This window comes from Genypterus blacodes, unplaced genomic scaffold (assembly GCF_046128005.1).
Source record: "Genypterus blacodes isolate CSIRO-AG114 ecotype Tasmania unplaced genomic scaffold, CSIRO-AGI_Gbla_v1 ptg000036l_1, whole genome shotgun sequence".
Taxonomy (NCBI): Eukaryota; Metazoa; Chordata; class Actinopteri; order Ophidiiformes; family Ophidiidae; genus Genypterus; species Genypterus blacodes.
Window position 1 is genome coordinate 3,974,591 of NW_027466849.1, and position 19,406 is coordinate 3,993,996.

At 46.9% G+C, this 19,406-nt stretch overlaps 2 protein-coding genes across 4 annotated transcripts; one reads left to right on the forward strand and one right to left on the reverse strand.

Annotated features, from left to right (window-relative positions):
* Positions 1-983: 983 nt before the first annotated feature.
* Positions 984-8,106, forward strand: gpatch1 (G patch domain containing 1). Of its 2 annotated transcripts, none has more exons than XM_076146888.1 (20): positions 984-1,073; positions 1,681-1,815; positions 1,998-2,083; positions 2,209-2,369; positions 2,698-2,795; positions 3,015-3,064; positions 3,262-3,507; positions 3,644-3,794; positions 3,935-4,014; positions 4,097-4,313; positions 4,444-4,776; positions 5,056-5,234; positions 5,329-5,456; positions 5,557-5,645; positions 5,760-5,932; positions 6,375-6,684; positions 6,952-7,035; positions 7,345-7,460; positions 7,544-7,683; positions 7,954-8,106. In XM_076146888.1, exons 1-20 carry the CDS (start codon positions 1,007-1,009, stop codon positions 7,985-7,987), a joined length of 2,877 nt encoding a protein of 958 aa, XP_076003003.1. In that variant the 5' UTR covers positions 984-1,006; the 3' UTR covers positions 7,988-8,106. The 2 variants fall into 2 exon arrangements, with proteins under 2 accessions (XP_076003003.1, XP_076003004.1); XM_076146889.1 differs by having other exon boundaries at positions 6,393-6,684.
* A 6-nt stretch (positions 8,107-8,112) lies between these two features.
* On the reverse strand, positions 8,113-18,484 carry wdr59 (WD repeat domain 59). 2 transcript variants are annotated; one of them, XM_076146886.1, is made up of 27 exons: positions 18,411-18,484; positions 17,844-17,893; positions 17,528-17,663; positions 17,320-17,405; positions 17,165-17,245; positions 16,906-16,943; positions 16,660-16,748; positions 16,424-16,540; positions 15,971-16,048; positions 15,488-15,644; positions 15,304-15,383; positions 15,085-15,214; positions 14,664-14,782; positions 13,934-14,098; positions 13,648-13,743; positions 13,256-13,360; positions 12,986-13,107; positions 12,695-12,848; positions 11,795-11,851; positions 10,813-10,946; positions 10,635-10,716; positions 10,315-10,427; positions 9,984-10,122; positions 9,818-9,899; positions 9,481-9,601; positions 9,178-9,320; positions 8,113-8,976 (listed from the first exon to the last, which is right to left on the reverse strand). In XM_076146886.1, the coding sequence occupies exons 1-27, from the start codon at positions 18,462-18,464 to the stop codon at positions 8,741-8,743; spliced, it is 2,964 nt and encodes a 987-aa protein (XP_076003001.1). In that variant the 5' UTR covers positions 18,465-18,484; the 3' UTR covers positions 8,113-8,740. The 2 variants fall into 2 exon arrangements, with proteins under 2 accessions (XP_076003001.1, XP_076003002.1); XM_076146887.1 differs by lacking the exon at positions 11,795-11,851.
* Positions 18,485-19,406: the final 922 nt, after the last annotated feature.

The window sequence follows — 19,406 nt, forward strand, 5'->3', positions numbered from 1 at the left end:
CTGAATCTGTCCTGAATTCAGCACTCTTGCAGATTACACCATCAAACTGAGCCTCCACCCCTGCCCCCCTGAGCTCAGTCCGGCTCTGCCCAGTTAGTTTACCCCCCTGAAGTTTAGCAGCTCACTCACATTACAAAGAGCAGGGAGGGTCCATGTTTTCCTCTGGAGTCAAGGGGGTCCAAGTTATGGATCTGATCTGGTTTGGACCCTTTGTGCTGAGCCAAGCGTTTGTAGCGTGTCAAACAGTGTGAGGTTTTATAGATCACTGTGTGTGTGTGTGTGTGTGTGTGTGTGTGTGTTTGTGTGTGCGTGTGTGTTCAGGCCCAATGAAAACAGATGGCAAAGTGATTTTTGGATGAAAGTTCAATATTTATTACTCTCTCCTCTGAGGCACGAAGTAAAATGCTGGGAAACAGTATCTATCTATCTATCTATCTATCTATCTATCTATCTATCTATCTATCTATCTATCTATCTATCTATCTATCTATCTATCTATCTATCTATCCATCCATCCATCCATCCATCCATCCATCCATCCGTCCATCTATCTATCTATCTATCTATCTATCTATCTATCTATCTATCTATCTATCTATCTATCTATCTATCTATCTATCTATCTATCTTTCTATTTATCTATCTATCTATCTATCTATCTATCTATCTATCTATCTATCTATCTATCTATCTATCTATCTATCTAGAAAATGAAGGTAGGAAAGGGTAAAACAGGAGTAATAATTCATTTAGATGTACATTTAGTCTTTAGACTTTTATCCATAGCGACGTACATATGAGGACAAATGTTACAAAATTGAAGTCAACATGCACTTAGAACACAAAGAAAACAGCTGAGGTCAATCTTTTTAATGTCTCAAAACCCGACCCCGAGCGGCAGCATTCAACAGGCGTTTTTCTCCACCTCGCCACAAGGGGTCGCCCTTTCCCTCACTGCTAAACGTTTACGCTTGTTCCTTCGCAGTTGCCGTAGTTGTGGGAATACATGGCGTCTGATAGTGAGGAGGAGGATTTTGTGTCTTACGGGACTCCTCTTGAGCCGTTAGAGGAAGGTACAAATTAATTCTGAAAAGGAAGTTATGTGTCTGTTTCTGATATGACTCTAAGGCAGCAGCGCGTTGCAGAAAATTGAGCCCGGAGGATTCAAACAAACTACTTAGAGCTACACTAACGACGATGCTAGCCAGCAACATGGCAATGGTGTTAGCGTCAACCTACGTCCTTATAGCGAACAATTAACGCTGCCGTGAGAAGTAAATAAACATCAGCAGACACTGACAGGTCGAGTGCTTATAGGCTATGGCTACTTCTCTGTACAGTTTGTGAAACAAGCGTTCGTTTCTTTGCAATACTAATTTTCGTACAAAGCTAACGTTGCAACCACGGTTTGTTGTGAAGAAGGAGACAGTGAATCTTCCTCTTAAATACAAAGAAGCTCCGTATGTGTCGGTACTATCATAAATAGTTAAGAGAAAGCAAGTTTAAGATAAGTAGTAAGTAGAGTAGAGTTAATTGTCTGTAACCTTTTTAAGGCGGTAATCACCAAAGTAACCAAGTCCAATAAAACAACGTTTTAATGAGTGAATAAGTCTGGAATTTCATCACATTGAACTCAAACTCCAAAATGTGACGAGTGGACGTGTGTGTGTGTCTTGGCAGATGAGCCGTTGAAGAAGCCCGTCCCGCTCCACGAGCAAACGGTGAAGGATGAGAAAGGACGCTTTCAGAGGTTCCATGGAGCGTTTACAGGAGGCTTCTCTGCCGGTTACTTTAACACCGTGGGCTCAAAGGAAGGTGAGGACCCAGCTTAGACTGAGAACTTCAACAGCATCTTTGGTTCTGACCCGGTCTCCGTCTCAGACCACCACTCAGCATGGCCGGTTGTCAGACAATTGAAAGTTTTGGTATCCATTACTGAAGCTGGGCACATTTTCAAAATAAAATTCCACTTCCTTAATGTTCATCTTCTTCTTCAGGCTGGACACCATCGACTTTTTCATCGTCGCGGCAACAGAAAGCAGGGAGACAGGATGCAAGACCAGAGGATTTCATGGATGAAGAGGTAGAGAGAGAGAGGAGACTCACTGTCACTCACTCATCGTGTTTGTGGCCCCTGTTCCATCTGTGGAGCCCAACAGGAAGCTGTGTGTTTGCAAGTTCAGCCTGTTGTTGTCGTTTGTCCCTCAGGATCTGGGCGAGCACGGCATCGCCCCCAGAGAGATCACCACCAGCCAGGAGTTCTGGTCCGGCCGCAGGGACGTGACCAAAGAGAAGGCTCGGGCCGTCAACGCCCAGGCAGCTCTGATCCCGGGCGACACGCTGCTGGAAGATCTGATCTCACCCGCCAGGTACCAGAGGTCACAGAGAGGTCACAGTGAATTCTCATTAAAATGACAGAAAATGTGAAAAATTTATAAAAGATTTACTCCCATTTTGACATCGACGAATATCTGGATAAAATCTTAGTTTGTCCTTGGACAGAGCTGGATGTCAAAGGGATGGTGAGCTCATAGGAAAACTGAGTTCAGCTAAAGTCATTGATTAATTGCTTAGTCAGTTGACATCAAAGTGAGACTTCACATCAACGCTGTGAACCATCTCCTGAGTGGGTTTCTAATGACTTTGTAGGTCTTGTGTAGACTCCCCTGCTGAGGTGCGTTTGTTTTGTCTGGTCAGGTCATCCATCGGAGTGGAGCTGCTGAGGAAGATGGGCTGGAGGGAGGGTCAGGGCGTGGGGCCGCGAGTGAAGAGAAAGCCCCGTCGGCAGCAGAGCGGTAAGCAGCGCTAACGGGGCGGAACACCCTCAGAGTTCATTAGAGAAGAAATGAAATGCATTCTGACTCACACTGGCCACATTACAGACGGGTGGAAGTGGTCTGAAATACTGGAATGAGTCTCTGAATGTTCTACTTTTATTATTCACTTACATTCAGATGTTGTATTTTTCCTTCCTTGTCTGTCTTTTTTTTATTTTTGTCCGTCCCTCCAAACAGAACATGGAGCCAAATCTTACGGGTGTGCGATGCCCCCTGCTGGTTCAGAGGTGTGTGTGTGTGTGTGTGTGTGTGTGTGTGTGTGTGTGTGTGTGTGTGTGTGTGTGTGTGTGTGTGTGTGTGTGTGTGTGTGTGTGTGTGTGTGTGTGTGTGTGTGTGTGTGTGTGTGTGTGTGTGTGTACACAAACATCACAAAATTAAATAAAAGTGTTTTTTACCATCTCAAATATTTCTGTTCTCTCTGCAGGATGAAGAAGAGGACTTTGCTCCAGAGGACGTGACCTTTGCCCCCAAGGACATCACTCCCCTAGACTTCACTCCTAAAGTGGGCATCCAGGGCCTGGGGTACCACGGGCTGGATCCTGGCTTGGCCCTGCTTGGCAGAGCTGCGCCCGAACACATCGACCTGTTCAACCCCACACAGTCTGAGAGCAGCAGACAGCTGTTTCGAGACAAGCGGAGACAGAGGTCACGAGGAGGACTGGTTGGACAGGTACATGTCCACGTGACGTGAAACAAAAACAGACACATCTAGACTTAAACATGATTGTGAGCTGAACAGGCTCTCAGATGATCCTCAGTGATTCTGTGGAGTCCCTTTGACGCCTCTGTTTAACTTCATACGGCAGGCGTTTGGCGTGGGGGCACTGGAGGATGACGACGATGAGGAGGTCTACCACAGAGACTCCATGTCCAGATATGACAAGGTGCTGGGGGGGGAGGAGCCTGGAGACGGCCTGTACGGCTGGACGGCACCACAGCAGTACACCAAGAAAAGAGGTGAGACCTGAGAAACCTTCACATAAAAGCTTAGAGCTTCATCAAAGTCTTCAGTTTACTTGCTTTAAGTATTGATTTTCAGTTCAGCTCTTGTATCATTTATTTATTTATGAATTCTGCATCTTTCTTTCTGTTCCCAGACTCGAGTAAAGATGCAGCATATCTTGGTAAAATCTTAGAAGGCTTCACTTTGGCCCAAACCCCAGCTCATTATAAAACTGTGAGCCTCTTTGTTATTGTCTCACATCACGCTCTAAGGCGCAGAGCAGGGAAGACACTAACGCTCACATCTCTTTGTGTAGATCTTCCCTCCACCCTCCCTGCCCTCCAACTATCGTCCGGTTCGTAATTTCCGGCAGGCGGTCCACGTCTCCAGGCTCTCTGGCGTCAGTCCTGCTCTGGCCGAGGCTCTGAAGACGTCCAGGGGCCAGATGGTGCCGGATGAGCCCCAACACGGAGGACGGCACCAGCTGGACTCCAGCCAGAGGAGGACGCTGCTGGGTGAGACAGCCCTGCAAGGTATGACATCACCTCACACACACTATTTTCTGAGGACAGGATGAAGTTACCGACATGGGACTGTGATGCAAGACAGCTATAGGGATGAAGTCAATCTTAAGTACTGAAACCTCATTACGGACTTGATCAGGTCCTAGTTCCATCATGGAGCTCCTGACGCCGGAGGACAGAGACAGACTGCTCAACCTGCGCAAAACCTCCGGTCTGCCCCCGCCAGCCACGCCCGCAGCCCCCTCGCCCGCCGCCCCAGACGCCTGTGACGCCTCGCGGCAGATGGTGCTGAAGGCTCAGAGTGTCCTCCAGCAGCAGCAGCAGCAGCAGCAGCAGCAGCAGCAGGAGGAGGCGGCGCTGTCTGTGTGGAGAGGAACGCAGAGCTCGCAGACTTTCAGGCCGTTTGAGAGCAACCCCAGCAAGCAGGCGCGTTACGACCTCTACCTGAGCCTCCTGAAGCAGGGTCACAAAGGTGGGAGAGGAGCTTTGTTGTGCTATTATTGTCGTCGATGTATCGGGTTCATTATCCTGAGTCTCTCTCTCTCTCTCTCTCTCTCTCTCTCTCTCTCTCTCTCTCTCTCTCTCTCTCTCTCTCTTCTCTCTCTCTCTCTCTCTCTCTCTCTCTCTCTCTCTCTCTCTCTCTCTCTCTCTCTCTCTCTCTCTCTCTCTCTTCTCTCTCTCTCTCTCTCTCTCTCTCTCTCTCTCTCTCTCTCTCTCTCTCTCTCTCTCTCTCTCTCTCTCACATCTCCAGATGCTCTGGAGCAGAGTTTGGACCCTGCGATGACGGAGTGGGAAAGAAGCAGAGAGAGGGACGAGTTTGTCCGAGCCTCCGTCCTGTACAGGCCCAGTTCCTCCTCACTCTCCTCTCGTTTCACCAGAGCCAAGAAACAGGAGGATGAAGATACGGTGGAAGTGGACCGGGACCAGGAGGTAAGAACTAATAATAGTTTGAGCTGCTGCTCAGTAAAAAGAGTTCATCCAGAACCAAATCCAGCAGATCTTATGCGTTTGCGTCGTTACGCAGGGCGATGTGGACGACAAACAGGCCGCCGTCAAGATGAAGATGTTTGGGAAACTGACCAGAGAAACCTTCGAGTGGTATCCTGACAAACTCCTGTGCAAGAGGTTCAATGTTCCCAACCCACACCCAGGGTACGACCCGGCCCTGAACTCTGACCCGCCTGTCTGTCAACGTCTCTTGAGTGTCTGAGCTGTGCAGGTGTAACCTCTCTGGATGTGCTCGGCTCTTCAGGTCAGGTGTGGTGGGCCTGCCCAAGGTGAAGAGAGACAAGTTCTCCGTCTTTAACTTCCTGACAGTGGTGGAGAGCAAAGAGACGACAGGTACTGCCCGCCTTCATTCACTTCCCATCTACAACAGATCAACCTGCATATTCAAACGCAGCTTAAAATCTTCCTCTCCTGCTCTTCTTCTTCTTCTCTTCCTCCTCCTCCCAGCGCCTTCAAAGCCACCAGAATCCAGCAAGAAGTCCAGATGGGACGTTTCAGATTGTACAGAAGAGAAGAAGAAGGATCCTCTGGCCCAGTTCCTCAGCACAGCACGAAGTCAGGCAGACCAGTGCTCTGGAGCTGCTCTACCTGAGTCTGCCAGCACCACAGACCAGACGGAGGTAAGAGCTCGTACACAGGTGAGAGCCTCATCTGTTTGTGAAGCTTCAGTGCTGTTATCACAATATCAGCTGTTTGAAGGCCACCGTGTCCTTCATCTGACAAACTGTGAGGGAAATCCTTTCACACTCAGAGACGTCAGGCCACTTGGTTGGAAACAGTCAGTTACAATGATACAAACATCAATTGCAGTCCAAGTCGACTGATCTTGGATGGCTAATACCTCCCCATGGAACAAAGCATGCTCATCAGTAATATTCAATTCCAGCAGCACTTCTCTATCTCTCGGCCAGAAGGATTAAGTCTGACCATAACAAGAAAGCACCTGGCCGCTCGTGTCATTACTTGGGGTGAACTTTCCCATCTCTTGTGAGAATCCAACATGACCTTCTTTGTTTATTCAGTATAATAAAAAGTTTCTGACACAAACCAGGAACATCCCAGATCTTCTTTCCTCTGCAGACAAACACACTGGAGCAGGTGGACATAAAGAAAGAGGGCGAAGAAGAGGCAGAGGAGGAGGAAGAGGAAAGCCGGCCTCCCATGGACCTGTTCAAGGCCATCTTTGCCGAATCCTCAGATGAGCAGTCCTCCTCTTCATCAGAGAGCGAGAACGAGGAGGGCGAGAAGGAGCCTCAGGACCACACTGACCTGCAACCACCAAACCTCTTCAACATCGACTCCACTCCCTCACTCACCTCATCTTCCTCACTCACCTCTTCCTCACTCACCTCCACATCAAAGCAGGAGACAGGCAAGTCAAGACAAAACCTCAGTTTGGCCTTAAAGGTTCTTAAAATGGTTGTCAAAGCTGAACTCATCTCTAAGTGATGAATCTCTTTCCTCTTGAGCTGAGCGTCTTTGGTTTACACTCAAACGTAAACAACTAAGAGACTTCTCAGATTAGCTCCTTTGATTTACTTCTCTTCTTTTTTTAAATATAATTTTTATGCACAATGAATTAGACGACCACAACAGCTTTGCCTTGGTAACCTGTTATCAATGTTTCTCTTTTTTAAAGTGGTGGCATCATCCCAGAACGCCACACAGGAAGGGGAGGAGTTTGGTCCAAAGCTCCCACCACCTTCTTCTTCTTCTTCTCTCGGTGAGTCCAGGCAAAAAGATGCCAAAACATGCGTCTGAGGGTTTCAAACTGCAGACGTCACTTTCCATTCAAACATTTACACTCCATCTGTGCAGATGTGATTTCACTACAACCACACGATTGTTTTACTTTCATAACAAAGATCGGCATTTCTGAATTTGACACATTTACTGATATTTGTGGTTCTCGTGACTTCAATCAATTCTCCATGTTTATGAGAGAATGTTGATCACATTTACACCAGCAGAATGCTTCTGAATGGCAGAACTACTTTGAATAACTGCCTGTTGTTCCCCTGTTGGGCCACAGGAGGGGGCACGTCTTCGTCCCTCTGCATCCCCACCAAGGAGGAGAAACGCAGGAGGAGCAGCAAAGAGGGGAAACACAAATCCAAGAAGCATCACAAACACAAGAAGGACAAAAAGGTAAAATACCAAACAAGCAGCTTTTCCATTTTCCTTTATGCGTTTCCTGTCTGGTGACTTCCTGTTGGGGTTTCTGCCTGCAGAAGAAGAAGCAGAAGAAGCAGAAACACAAAGCAAAGCAGCAGAAGAAAAGCAAGAAGGAGGCGGACAGCAGCGATGACGACAGCGAGGAAAAAAGTGACGGACAGACCGGAGACGCGTCGACACAGGACCTGCTGAAAAGGTCAGAGGTCACACAGGAGAGACAGAAATAATCCTTTCTATTTGACTTGTATTTTAATGAATGTATTGGGCAAAGAAAGTTTAATAAATTCTGACCTCAAAGGACTGAGCTGTCCGTTCAGACAAACGCTTTATGAGTTGTCGTGCTGAAGACAAATCAATTTTTAAACATTTTCCGTCATAAAGTAACAAAGTTCTTGCAAAATCTGTTGGCTTAAATAAACTTTCACTTTATTTGCCTGATGTTTTTATTTGCTTCCATCTCTTTTAGACTGAAGAACATTCGCTCACACAGCATGTGGTGAAGCCCGTCTGTCCTCTGTGAGGACGACACCACGGAAACCAAAACAACTGATCTCTACGGCAACACAAGCATTTTAGATCATGCAACTCTTTGAAAATAAAATAAAGACAGCGAGTTTACTGTAGGTTTTATTTATTTAATTAGCAATGAGACAAAAGTCTCGTGCTGAACTTTGAAGAAGACGAGCTGCAGCGTCTCCATAACACTTTACTTTCTGCGTCCAGCACACAGTTTCATCACAGCAACGTGAGTTTCAAGAAAATATTTGTAAAGTAATTCCACAAAATTTGATTTTTCAGTAACATTATGTGCAGACAAGAGAAATGACACTTTCATTGTAAGTTGGAGCTTTTTGAATTTCTTCACTTCATGATCCACACTGGTTTTTCTCCAAGAACAAAGATAGTTCGCCAAAATAAAAGCCTATGCCAATTACATTTAACAGGTTATTGATCTTACCAAGAGTGCAGCCAAGTTTGGTTTCAGCAGGCTAATTCATCATGATGAGATGCAGCGCCACCATCAGGCCAATAATGTCCAACCTTCCCACAGAGTCTGTGAAATCACTTCATAATTTTAAACTAATCCAGACAGACGGAACAAACCAATATGTGCTAAAACATGGCCTCCTTGGTGGAGGTATTTGGACGGATTTCCTTGTTGCGAGATATACAGTGGACCAAACTGCCTCCTGACAGGTCAAAGAATCCAAATGATCTTCCAAGTCTTCAGCAGAGCTCAGCCTGGTTCTGGTTCAGAAAGTGCTCTGCAGCAGACAGTGGCAGCCGCAGCCGGCCGGACACTCGTCCTGGCGGCGGAACCAGTCCATCATGTGGCTGGTGTGTCCTCCGTGTCCACAGCTCAGGCAGAAGTTGGAGGAGCCTCGAACGGCAACGTGACACACGGCACACTGGAATGTGAGGCGCTTACAGACGGCACACTGAGTCCCACGGACCTGACTGCGACAGTGACAGCAGTACACCCCAAACTCTGGAGGGAGAAGAAGAGAGAGAGAGAGGAAACGAGAGCGAGAGACGTAGGCGGAGAGTTAGAGAGACGGAGATAAAGAGAGAGGGAGAAGGATTATACGACAGTTACACACAATACAATCAAATGCAAGATAAAAAGGGGTACACATTAATTCCTCTGTTCCTTTGAGTGCACAGTGAGGTTTCTTGTGTAGAAATGTACCAATGCCTTTGTGCGGTTCAGGTGGGCAGGAGGCGAACTTGAGCACGTCGGCTCGTTTCTCTCGGAGGCCCCAGCGGTACAGGATTTCACCATAACACATTTTGAAGTCGTCAAACTGCAGCGTGTTGGCCGGATCCAGCAGCCTGCAGCCAGCAGGACGGAAGAGACGATCAAGAATTCATGTTTGATAACGTAAACTGATGTCATGCTGATCTGAGCTCGGCCTGAGTTTATTAGTCTGACCGTTCAGAGCTTGTTAAATTCTAGACTCATCTGCTCGACATGATTGGATGGATGTCTCACCTCTTGTTCATGTCGTGCTGCTCTCGCTCTCGTTCCCGTGGGTCTGCGTACCCCTGGTTGCCGTAGCGATGGTCGTCAGGAGAGGGTTCGCCCCAGGGGTTGGGGTGCTCTGAGTCCCGACCTGTGAAAAGAAACCAAACAGAAATTGCAAACGCACAGAAAGATTGCGGTCCAACCTACATTTCTACGTTTGTCAGCTCTTTCTTGTTGGGGCTGAGTGAGTGAGTGGCTTCCAAAATTCACGTTAATAATACGCGAAAACCCCAGATCAAAGACTGTTAATCATAAAGAACCAACTGGATGGTAGCAGCAGTGTGGCCTGTGTGTGGAGTGTCACCTGTATTCCAGGTGGACGCTGTGATGGAGTCTGACGTGCTGGAGCAGGAACCAGATGTGATGGAGCTTGAGGTATAACTGGGCTAAGGCGACAGAGAAACGCATGACAAGTTATGACCTGCGAAGGCGCCTTATCAACAGAACCAAGAGTTGACGCTCGCACTTACGTATCTTGAGTGTGGGGCTGTGCGTGACGGGTGATGGCCGTAGAGATTGTACGATTCGGGGGGCGGAGCCTGAGCCCTGAACACGCTGCACAGCATGGCCAGAGTCTGGACGTCGCTCATCTGACTGTAGTGCTCCAGGCTGGGGTGGCGCAATCAAAACCACAAGGTCAGAGGTCATGCATATGAATTCCCATATCCAAGTAAACAAACTGGGGTCATCAGTTTACGTTTTTCAGACCAAAGAAGGAAGAAGGAAGGGAAATGACAGAGAGAAGGAAAGAAGTTAACAGCTTAGGAAGACGAAGAAAAGGAAGCAAAGAGAAATACGCACAGAGTCTCCAGCAGGTGGCGACCAAACGGGTGTCTGGCCCAGGGCGTCTCAGTGTCCGGATCAGAGTCTGGATTCAGGTCCTCACTGGTGGCTGCAGAGGCCAGAGCCCACACCTGCGCGCACACACAACACACGCTTTTGTTGTTAAATGGAGCAAACAGCCCTTTGACACACAGGTCCTCTGTGTGTCAAACACACGGTTCCTCAGCCCAGAGCTCTAAGAAGAACAGGAAACATTCCCAAAAACCTTCATGTGTAAGGAAAAGGAAGAAACTTGAGGATGTCTGGAGAGAGAGAAAGAGAGATGATAGAGCAGTAACCTTGGCGACGTCCCTTCGTCCAACTGCGAGCGCTGCTGCTGCATTTTTCTGGCACGTTTCCTGAATGTCGTTCACGTGCAGACTAAAAAGAAAGACAGAAAGAAAAAATAACACCATATCATACAGGTGTGTGCGCGTGCGCGTGCGCGTGCGTGTGCGTGTACGTGTGGCGTCTCACATGTAGGCGTCTCCCAGGACTTTGTGGACAGGCAGCAGACAGGAAATCTCCTGGATGATGACTTTACCCGCCAGCTTGATGGGACGATTGGCGTAGTCAGACCCCTCCCTCTTTGTCTTAAACCTGCGGGATTTCTAATGTGACAGACAGACAGACAGACGGACAGACGGGTAGACAGGGAGACAAACAGCAGGCCCAGAGGACAGAAAGAGCAGCTGATTAAAACTGTCTGGACGACAAATTAATGAGACGTTCACACTCTACAGCCAAATTACAGCAAATAATACTGCACGTCTGCAGAGTTCTGCCGTTGGTTTGTTAGTGCTCATTGTAAGCTTCATTCTCTCTCTCTCTCTCTCTCTCTCTCTCTCTCTCTCTCTCTCTCTCTCTCTCTCTCTCTCTCTCTCTCTCTCTCTCTCTCTCTCTCTCTCTCTCTCTCTCTCTCTCTCTCTCTCTCTCTCTCTCTCTCTCCCTCTCTCCCTCTCTCCCTCCCTCCCTCCCCCTGCCAGAGCTGTGTTGCTACACTTAGTGACGGACCCCTGAATTTTGTGTTGTGAATTTTAATTTAGCAAACATTTACATCAACAACGCTTTGTTCTTTGCTGGGAAGATTTCGGATAAATACTTCACCAAAGCGAAAATCAATAACAATGATAACTTTTCGGCCTCTGGTTTTAGTCTCATGTGATCGAACCCCTTTGGAGCCGTTTGCGTGGTCGGGTCTGAACACAGCACCTGTTGAGGACTCGGCCTCGGTCCAGTCAAAGGCGAATTCTGGGCAAATCTATCCATCCTTTGATTGATCTTAATTTGAAACAAAATGACAATTCAACAACACAGAACTCAGATTTACTGATATGACATGAGACAGAGTGTTAAAAAGGTTACTCCAGCCAATCCGAGGCAAGCGGGGGGGGGGGGGGGGGGGTCTGTCAGAGAGGGAGAGAGCTCTGGGATGGAAGGAATAGAGGGAGATGAGTACCGGACATTCATGGAGGGTTTGAACAGACCAGCGACGGAAGACAGAGATTGGGGGCTTCTGATTGGAGGAGAAGGGGGAGGAGGAGTGGCCCGCAGCGGCATGGGAACAGATGATTGGCCGAAAAAAAAACAACACAGGCAAAAAAAAAAAAAGCCAATAAATGGAGAAAGAGAGAGAGGGGAAGGGGGAAGAATGAGTTTATACATAAACACCCACACTGTCCTTGGATTAAAGGTCCAATCAGCGTTTTCTAACATATCTACGTATAAAATATCAGATTCATCAGCGGGGCGTAACTTTCAAACCAGCAAAGCTCAGTGTATCTGATGGAAACCCTCAGTTCTCCCACACTCTCTGAACTTAGATCAACATTTACCTTGAACACAACACCCATCACCGAACAGTCAGTGAACCACGATGCACAGGCATTAATGTATTTGTTTGAAGTGACAAAAACTTACAAAAAAAAAGCCACAAATAAATAAATAAATGACCAAAAAAGAAGGAAAAATAAAGACAACTATTGGGATTATATATACATACGTATGACAATAATCTTAAGACATCTTCTTTGGCCATCTATGTATTTATTTTATTATTGCATTTTTAAATTGTTACCTCTACAACAAACGTAGATCCTCAGAGCTGTCATGGTGGAAATTTTATTAAAGTCAAAAAACCACCATACAGCTTCTGACACATTCATAAATAATTATAAGAGTAATAAAAAACACACATTACTGTGTCATTGAAGGCTTCGCAGCGACACACTGATAAGGTTTCTGGAGACGCTGAGTGATGGGTGTCACATCTCATATAATATACATAAATACTCTTCTGTATGAATTGGGGGGTGTGTGTGTGTGTGTGTGTGTGTGTGTGTGTGTGTGTGTGTCTCACCCTCTCCTTATAATAGAAGGACGAGATGGACACAGTGTCCTTGTCAGAGCGAGTTGGACTGCCACTGTAAAGTCTCAGGGCGCTCTGAGATTCTGTTCGCATCTTCATTGGAGTCAACACTCCGCTGTGATAGGCCGAGAGGGCCGACAGAGACCTGAAAATTTACAGCCAAAAATATACAACTGTTGTAAACTCTGACAAGAAAAGACACAAGTCTTCATCCTTTCATCACCAGGACTGCACGCACACGTCATCATCACCATCACCGTCAGAGCTTTGTGGTTTGTTTACCTGGGGGTGGGCTCGGTGGGCGGTGCTGATCGGTGCATGGTGATTGGCCGGGTGAAGTAGACCAGACAGCCGGTGCCACAGAAACGAGCGCCCGAGGTCCGAGGGAAAGGGATGTTGGCGTCCTGGGTCGCCCAATTTATGATTCATGTTCAGATCCAGGATCATTTACATTCTCGTTTGTTAAATTCACATACAGTAGCTGTTCTGTGTGTGTGTGTGTGTGTGTGTGTGCGCGTTTTTTTCACATCATGATGATATCTATGTTTTTACCTGATAGGATCCGTACGTGTTGGTGACTCGAGGAAATGCAGGTAAAGCTGGAGTGACAGGATTGGACAAGACGAAAGGACTAGGGGCGGGGCCATCCTCCTGTGTCTGAGAAAGAGAGAGACAGAGGGAGGGAGAGACAGAGAGAGAGAGACAGGGAGGGGGAGAGAGAGAGAGAGGGAGAGACAGAGAGAGGGAGACAGGGAGGGGGAGAGAGAGAGAGAGGGAACGGGAGAGAGAGGGAGAGAAGAAGAGCCGATTTAACAAAATGTTGTGATTTTGATGAAAATTACATCTTAACTGAGGCATCCGTATTTTGGAGTATTTTGGAGATATTTGACCTAGATTTGACCTCATTCTGTGTGTGTGCGTGTGTGTGCGTGTGTGTGTGTTACCATATCAGTCTCCAGACAGGAAACCAGCTGACGGACGCACGGTTCCAAACAATTCTGATTCCTCTTCACCTTCTGAAGAGACGTGTCTGTCAGAATCTAGAGAGAAAATGTCATCTGTCATTTCAGATGTCATCGTCATCTGAAATTAAATCTACATTGAGGATTTCTACATTCAGGTTTTTGTGCTGTGACAAACTCAAAACTCCCTTTACTGGAGAGGGGGAGGAGAGATGTGTGTTCTGCTGTGTGGTGTGATATGGTATTGTGTTGCGTCGCGTTGCGTTACCTTGTGTATCTTGCTCTTCATGTTAGAGGGGATGGTCGTCGGGGAGACGAACTGGAAGGTGGGCGCAGCGTTGTTAGGATACTGAACAGGAAACTTCACCACCAGATGAACCTGATGGCTGCCGAAGTGAGCCGACACCACACAGCTCCTGTTCACCGCGTCCATCTGCACACACACATACACACAAGGTAAATCTACTGCGGTGGGCAGGGAGGGACACTGGGGTCATAGGGACCTGAGCCCCCCCCCCTCACTGTCACTTTATAGTTTGTTGCACAACACGCTGCTGTATATCATATATACACACGTGTATGCTGTAGTTATATAGCCAGATGCACATTTGCACTTTGTACCCTTGTCCTCCTTATGTATTTGTATTGTCATGTACTGTTCCCTGATTGTATGTACTTCGTACCCCTTATTGTGTGTACTTATTATGTTGTACTTATTATCTGTATGCACTCTTGCACGTTTCTCTATATTGCTCTAGTTTGGTGATTTCTCGTTCGTTTCATTCTGCACTGTACTGTAACTGTGGCACAGTAATTTCCCCTGGGATAATAAACTTTTATCTTATCTTATGTAAAACACTAAAACATGCCAGCAGTGACTTCAGGTTTATATGTTTTAGTGAATGTCAGCAGCTGAAAATGTATAGAAACTAAACAGGAGATGAAGATATCCGTCAGAAGAAGAATTAACTGCTGGCTCAGCAGTTTCTCACTCTGACCTCCACGTTGACGTTCCTGATCTGCAGGTTGACCAGAGAGAATTCCTGCTGCAGAGTCTGGGGGAGACCCGAGCCTGCCGCAGCGTCCCCCTTAGGGGCCGACTGAACGCCGTCCTCATCTGCGAGATAACAAGACGGAAAAGTTAGCCGAACAACACGCACTATGGGCAAAACCCACCACAAATGAACTGATTAATCAACTGAGTAGTTTAGAAATCATTGCATCGGCAACATGTGCGAGGCAAACATGGTTTCAAACATCACCCAGATTCCACACTGAGGTCAGTCTGATGACGCATATTCATCCTGAACAGCTCCTTAAATCTGCCGCTGCACTTCAAATAACGGCGCCTTACGTCCCGGACCAACATTTAGATCCAAGGAAGTAAGAATGGAAAACCCGCCTCTCTGTCTCTCTCACCCTGGAGGTTGTTGGGGAGCATCCTGGCTCCATGCTGAGTCTGGGGTTCCTGAGACGTCAGGGTTTTGTCCGAGTCCACGCTCAGGGACATGCCCTCCATCAGATCCTCCACCACGTCGCTCACACACAGCTGCACCAACAACAAACACAAAGCGACATGTTAATTCACTGATCTGAATCTGTTGGCACCTGGCTGAGTCTGAGGCATGTGGACCTCACCTTCTGAAGCTGAGGGTCGACCCTCCAGATCCTCAGAGTCTGGTCTCTGGACAACGTGACCAGCTGGTAATCCTTGGAGCCTGAAGGATGGACCACAAAAACAAACATGTTCAGGGTTTTCATCCTGGTTTGTAGATCTTAGGGTTTGTGTTTTGGGAGCAGAGGGGTCACGGTTCTGTCTCACCTTCTTTCTGAGGCCTCCACTGAAACTCAAGCACCACATCATCATGTCCCACAAAGGCATGGACAGGGCTGTTGAGGTCCAGCGTGTTCCACAGTAACAGACTGTTCTCTCGCCTGAGCTGAGGCACCATGACTGTCACCAGACCATTACAGAACGGCTGTGGCACACACACACACAACACACAAACAACACAAACTTTTGTTGTTTCTACTCTGACAGTGCAGATCCCCTAACCTTCCCTCTATCTCACAATGGCTGAACGACACAGTGTTTTGTCTTGAGAAAACATAAATACACAATGAAAGTTCCACTTGTATCTTACTGTACAAATCTGGAGGTTTTGTCAGACTGGGGGCAAATATTTGGCAAAAAAATTATTCACATTTTTTTGCTGTCAGGTGGTTAAATGTGTCTGCGACTGGACTGATGGTCAGCATGTGTGTGTGTGTATCCTGTGTATTCTGAGGTATATCACAAACTCACCGTGTAACGAGCCTTCCACACTGGAACCTGACAGGACAGGATTTTCAAGTACTTCCTGGGCTGCCGATAATCCCAGAACTACACGCGCGCACGCGCACACACACACACACACACACACACACACACACACACACACACACACACACACACACACACACACACACACACACACACACACACACACACACACACACACACACACACACACACACACACACACACACACACACAGGAAATTGATGTGACTGAAGGCAGCATGAAAAACTCACAAATGCTGAAGGTCACACACACAGCTCATTTGGTTTCATTTGGTATTTGGTGTGCGTGCGTGCGTGTGTGCGTGCGTGCGTGCGTGCGTGCGTGCGTGCGTGCGTGCGTGCGTGCGTGCGTGCGTGCGTGCGTGCGTGCGTGCGTGCGTGCGTGCGCGCGAGTGATCAGGTCTGGCGGTCTCACCCTCACTGAGTTGTCCTGGCTGGACGTGGCCAGGATGAACTCATTGTCCGGGTGCCAGTCCAGGCCGTGGATTTTGGAAAGGTGAGCGGCCACGTATTCCACCGCTGTGTTCGGCTTCTGAACCAACGACAGAAAACACTGTGAGGGAGACACTTGAGCCGCTAAAACATGTGTACGGTTAGTGTGTGACATGTTGAGGAGTCTGCTGGCCTGTAGGCTCCTCCTCCTTCACTCACTCTCTTATCCCAGATACGAACGTCGCCGTCATGACTGGAGGCCAACAGGCTCGGGTTCTTCCTGTTCCACTTCACCTGAGATGCTCCAGCTGGGACAAACAAAAACAAAAAGAGAACTATAAACAACCTGAAAGTATGCAACACTTTAGATTACTACAGAACCAAAGAGTAAATCAGTGTTTGAAATGATGGATGATTTTTGGAGAATGATCACAAACTGTTTTGGTGCTTTTTGTTATGACTCACCGACAGCAGACAGAGCCAGGGTAGGTTTCCGTGTGTCCCTGTGGAGGACAAGAGGACAGAAAACTTGCATCTAAACCAACACTTAAAGAACTCAACAAAAATGACTTCAAACTTTTCTTCACTCAGCTGAACCTGCAGCATAACAAACTGAACAGACACGGCCTGCCAAAAACTTAACGAGGCAAAATCCACTTGCGACATAATTTGGTCGATAAAACTCACAACAAGGAGGACCTAACTTGGTGCGTCTGGGCCTCACCTGGTGTCCCAGACATAGATGTACGTGTCCACCGAGCTGGTGACCAGGCACTCCGCCTCAAAGCACGACCAGTCCAGGTCACTGAAGGAGTAAACAGGAAGTTGGCTCAGACTGTGCGTCTGGAAGGTAACACTCACTAACAAGCCCCTCCTTACCTGATGACCCGTGTGTGTCCCTGCAGTGATGTGTGGACGCCTCCGCAGCCGTCCTTCCATGAGTACAGATCCACACGCTGGTTACTCTGAAACAATCGCAGCATAAACCTCACACACACACATGCACACACTTCACCATGTCCTAAATGTTCCACATGTTCGTATCTTCTTCACATGTAAATGCTTTACTATGAATATGTTAACTCACAGATGCGGCGAAGATGTGGGCCTCGGACTTGTGTGGGTTCCACTGGACCGTCCCAACGTCCCACTTACTTTGCCTGCCAATTTTCCGGGGAGCTTCAGAAGGAGCTTCCAGGTTCACCATGTACAAAAATCGCCTCCTGAGAACAACACAGACAAACAGAAGGTCCTGGAGGTGTTTCCAATCTGAGGCTGAGCTCACACACACCCACAATGAGACAGCCAATCAGAGCCACGGCTCATCTGCATACTGCCAATGCCCAGTCAACATCTGGTACATCTGAAGCAGGCTGTGGTACATTCAGGTGTCGTGAACTCACCCGGATAGCACAGCATTGGATCCTAGACAGTCCACCGACATGGCGGTGGCCTGAAGAAGAAGAAGAAGGAGAAAAAGAAGAAGAATTGGAGACAGCTGATATTTCCCTCTCCACCCCCTCTCTGTTTCCTCCTCTACCTCCTCCTTTCCTGCTCCATCTCCTACATTCTTGTTAGGCCCCCTTTCCCTGACTGTAACCTCAACTTCTATTAACGTTTAATACGTTTCAACCAAAATTATTCAAAATGCCATGGTTTTCCAAAAACGTTTTTTTTCCTCATTCCTTTGCTTTTCTAGGCCTGGAAAACTGGGACTTCGATTACTTTTCCAGGACTTCAATAACTGTAAGAACTCTAAAACGTCGTTTCTTTTCTTCTCCTCTCAAAACACACAAAACGGCAAATGAAACGATCACAAAATCACAATATTCGTTGTTTTATGGGTGACTTGAGGCAGAGGAGCAATAAGAGTGTCAGTTTATTTTCGTGTTTTCAGATTTTAGGTTCTCTTCTCAAAGCTCTTCCTCTCCTGCTCACCCTCCACTTCTCCTCCTCAGTTTGTTTTTTACCTGCGCGTCTCTGAACTCCACCACCACATTCTCGCTGCTCCAGCGCGCCGCCATCTTCCTCCTACCGTCAACAAACTGTCACGTGACCCAACGAGACGAGACGAGACGGTGCGTTCAGGAAACTGCGGTCAAGCCAGCAATGGTTGTGTTCAGGGCAACTACAGGCTAACACAAACACATTTACTGTCCATTTTAGATTTTCAAAGTTTACATCTCACATTTGTACCTACAAATCTCGATGTTTTCAATTTAAGGAGCTTTAAATAATATTCCCTATAGTTACTGACAATGACTGACATGGTTGTGTTGAGGGCCACGTCAAACACTTTTTTTGACGTTTGAGAAAGTCTCACTTGTTTTTTTTTTTTATTAGAAATGGTTGTGTGTTTGCAATTTGAGGGGCTATAAAATATTAATTCCACAGTTATCCTAATTTATAGTTAATCAGAAATAGACATAGGTAGTACGTTTTGATTAAAAATAATTTGATTTTTACAAATTAAAATGTGTTTATTATTAATAATAAAATCTGTTGATAAGACAAAGGACAATAAAATAAATAGTTTAATTCAATTCAGACCCGCCGGCGACCTCGGAATCAATGTTTTCATTTAAAGTAGTTGGAATAGGTTCCTGAGCACTAATTGGAGGTCATCCCAGGTGACAAAAGGAGGGTATTAAGAAAATGATATAATATTAACAAAATAATTATCATTTTATGAAAATAAAAATGATAATTTCCTGGTCGAAACCACATCCACCAACACTGAAACATTACTAATTAGTATTATTATTGTTCTTACTAATTAATAGTATGCGACTTTGAGGTGCAATGTGAAATACAGCAATAGGTGTTAGACCCTTGGCCACCAACAGGCGGACCGTGGTCCGGGTCCGGACGCAGAAGCCGTCCCATACGGACCTGGACCTACAGCCAAGACGGAAGGCTGTGGTTTAAAAGACGGTGCACTTCTATTATGACCGGTGCTGCTTTTA

What these genes read in the sequence shown, in the direction of transcription:
- gpatch1 (XM_076146888.1), top strand. Translation starts at nt 1,007, where the DNA reads ATGGCGTCTGATAGTGAGGAGGAGGATTTTGTGTCTTACGGGACTCCT. An exon ending in GTTCCCAACCCACACCCAGG is followed by an intron (nt 5,457 to 5,556) that starts GTACGACCCGGC and finishes TCGGCTCTTCAG; the next exon opens with GTCAGGTGTGGTGGGCCTGC. An exon ending in GGAGAGCAAAGAGACGACAG is followed by an intron (nt 5,646 to 5,759) that starts GTACTGCCCGCC and finishes TCCTCCTCCCAG; the next exon opens with CGCCTTCAAAGCCACCAGAA.
- wdr59 (XM_076146886.1), bottom strand. Translation starts at nt 18,464, where the DNA reads ATGGCGGCGCGCTGGAGCAGCGAGAATGTGGTGGTGGAGTTCAGAGAC. An exon ending in TCGACCCTCAGCTTCAGAAG is followed by an intron (nt 15,215 to 15,303) that starts GTGAGGTCCACA and finishes TTGTTGGTGCAG; the next exon opens with CTGTGTGTGAGCGACGTGGT. An exon ending in AAACCCTCCATGAATGTCCG is followed by an intron (nt 10,947 to 11,794) that starts GTACTCATCTCC and finishes CTGTCACATTAG; the next exon opens with AAATCCCGCAGGTTTAAGAC.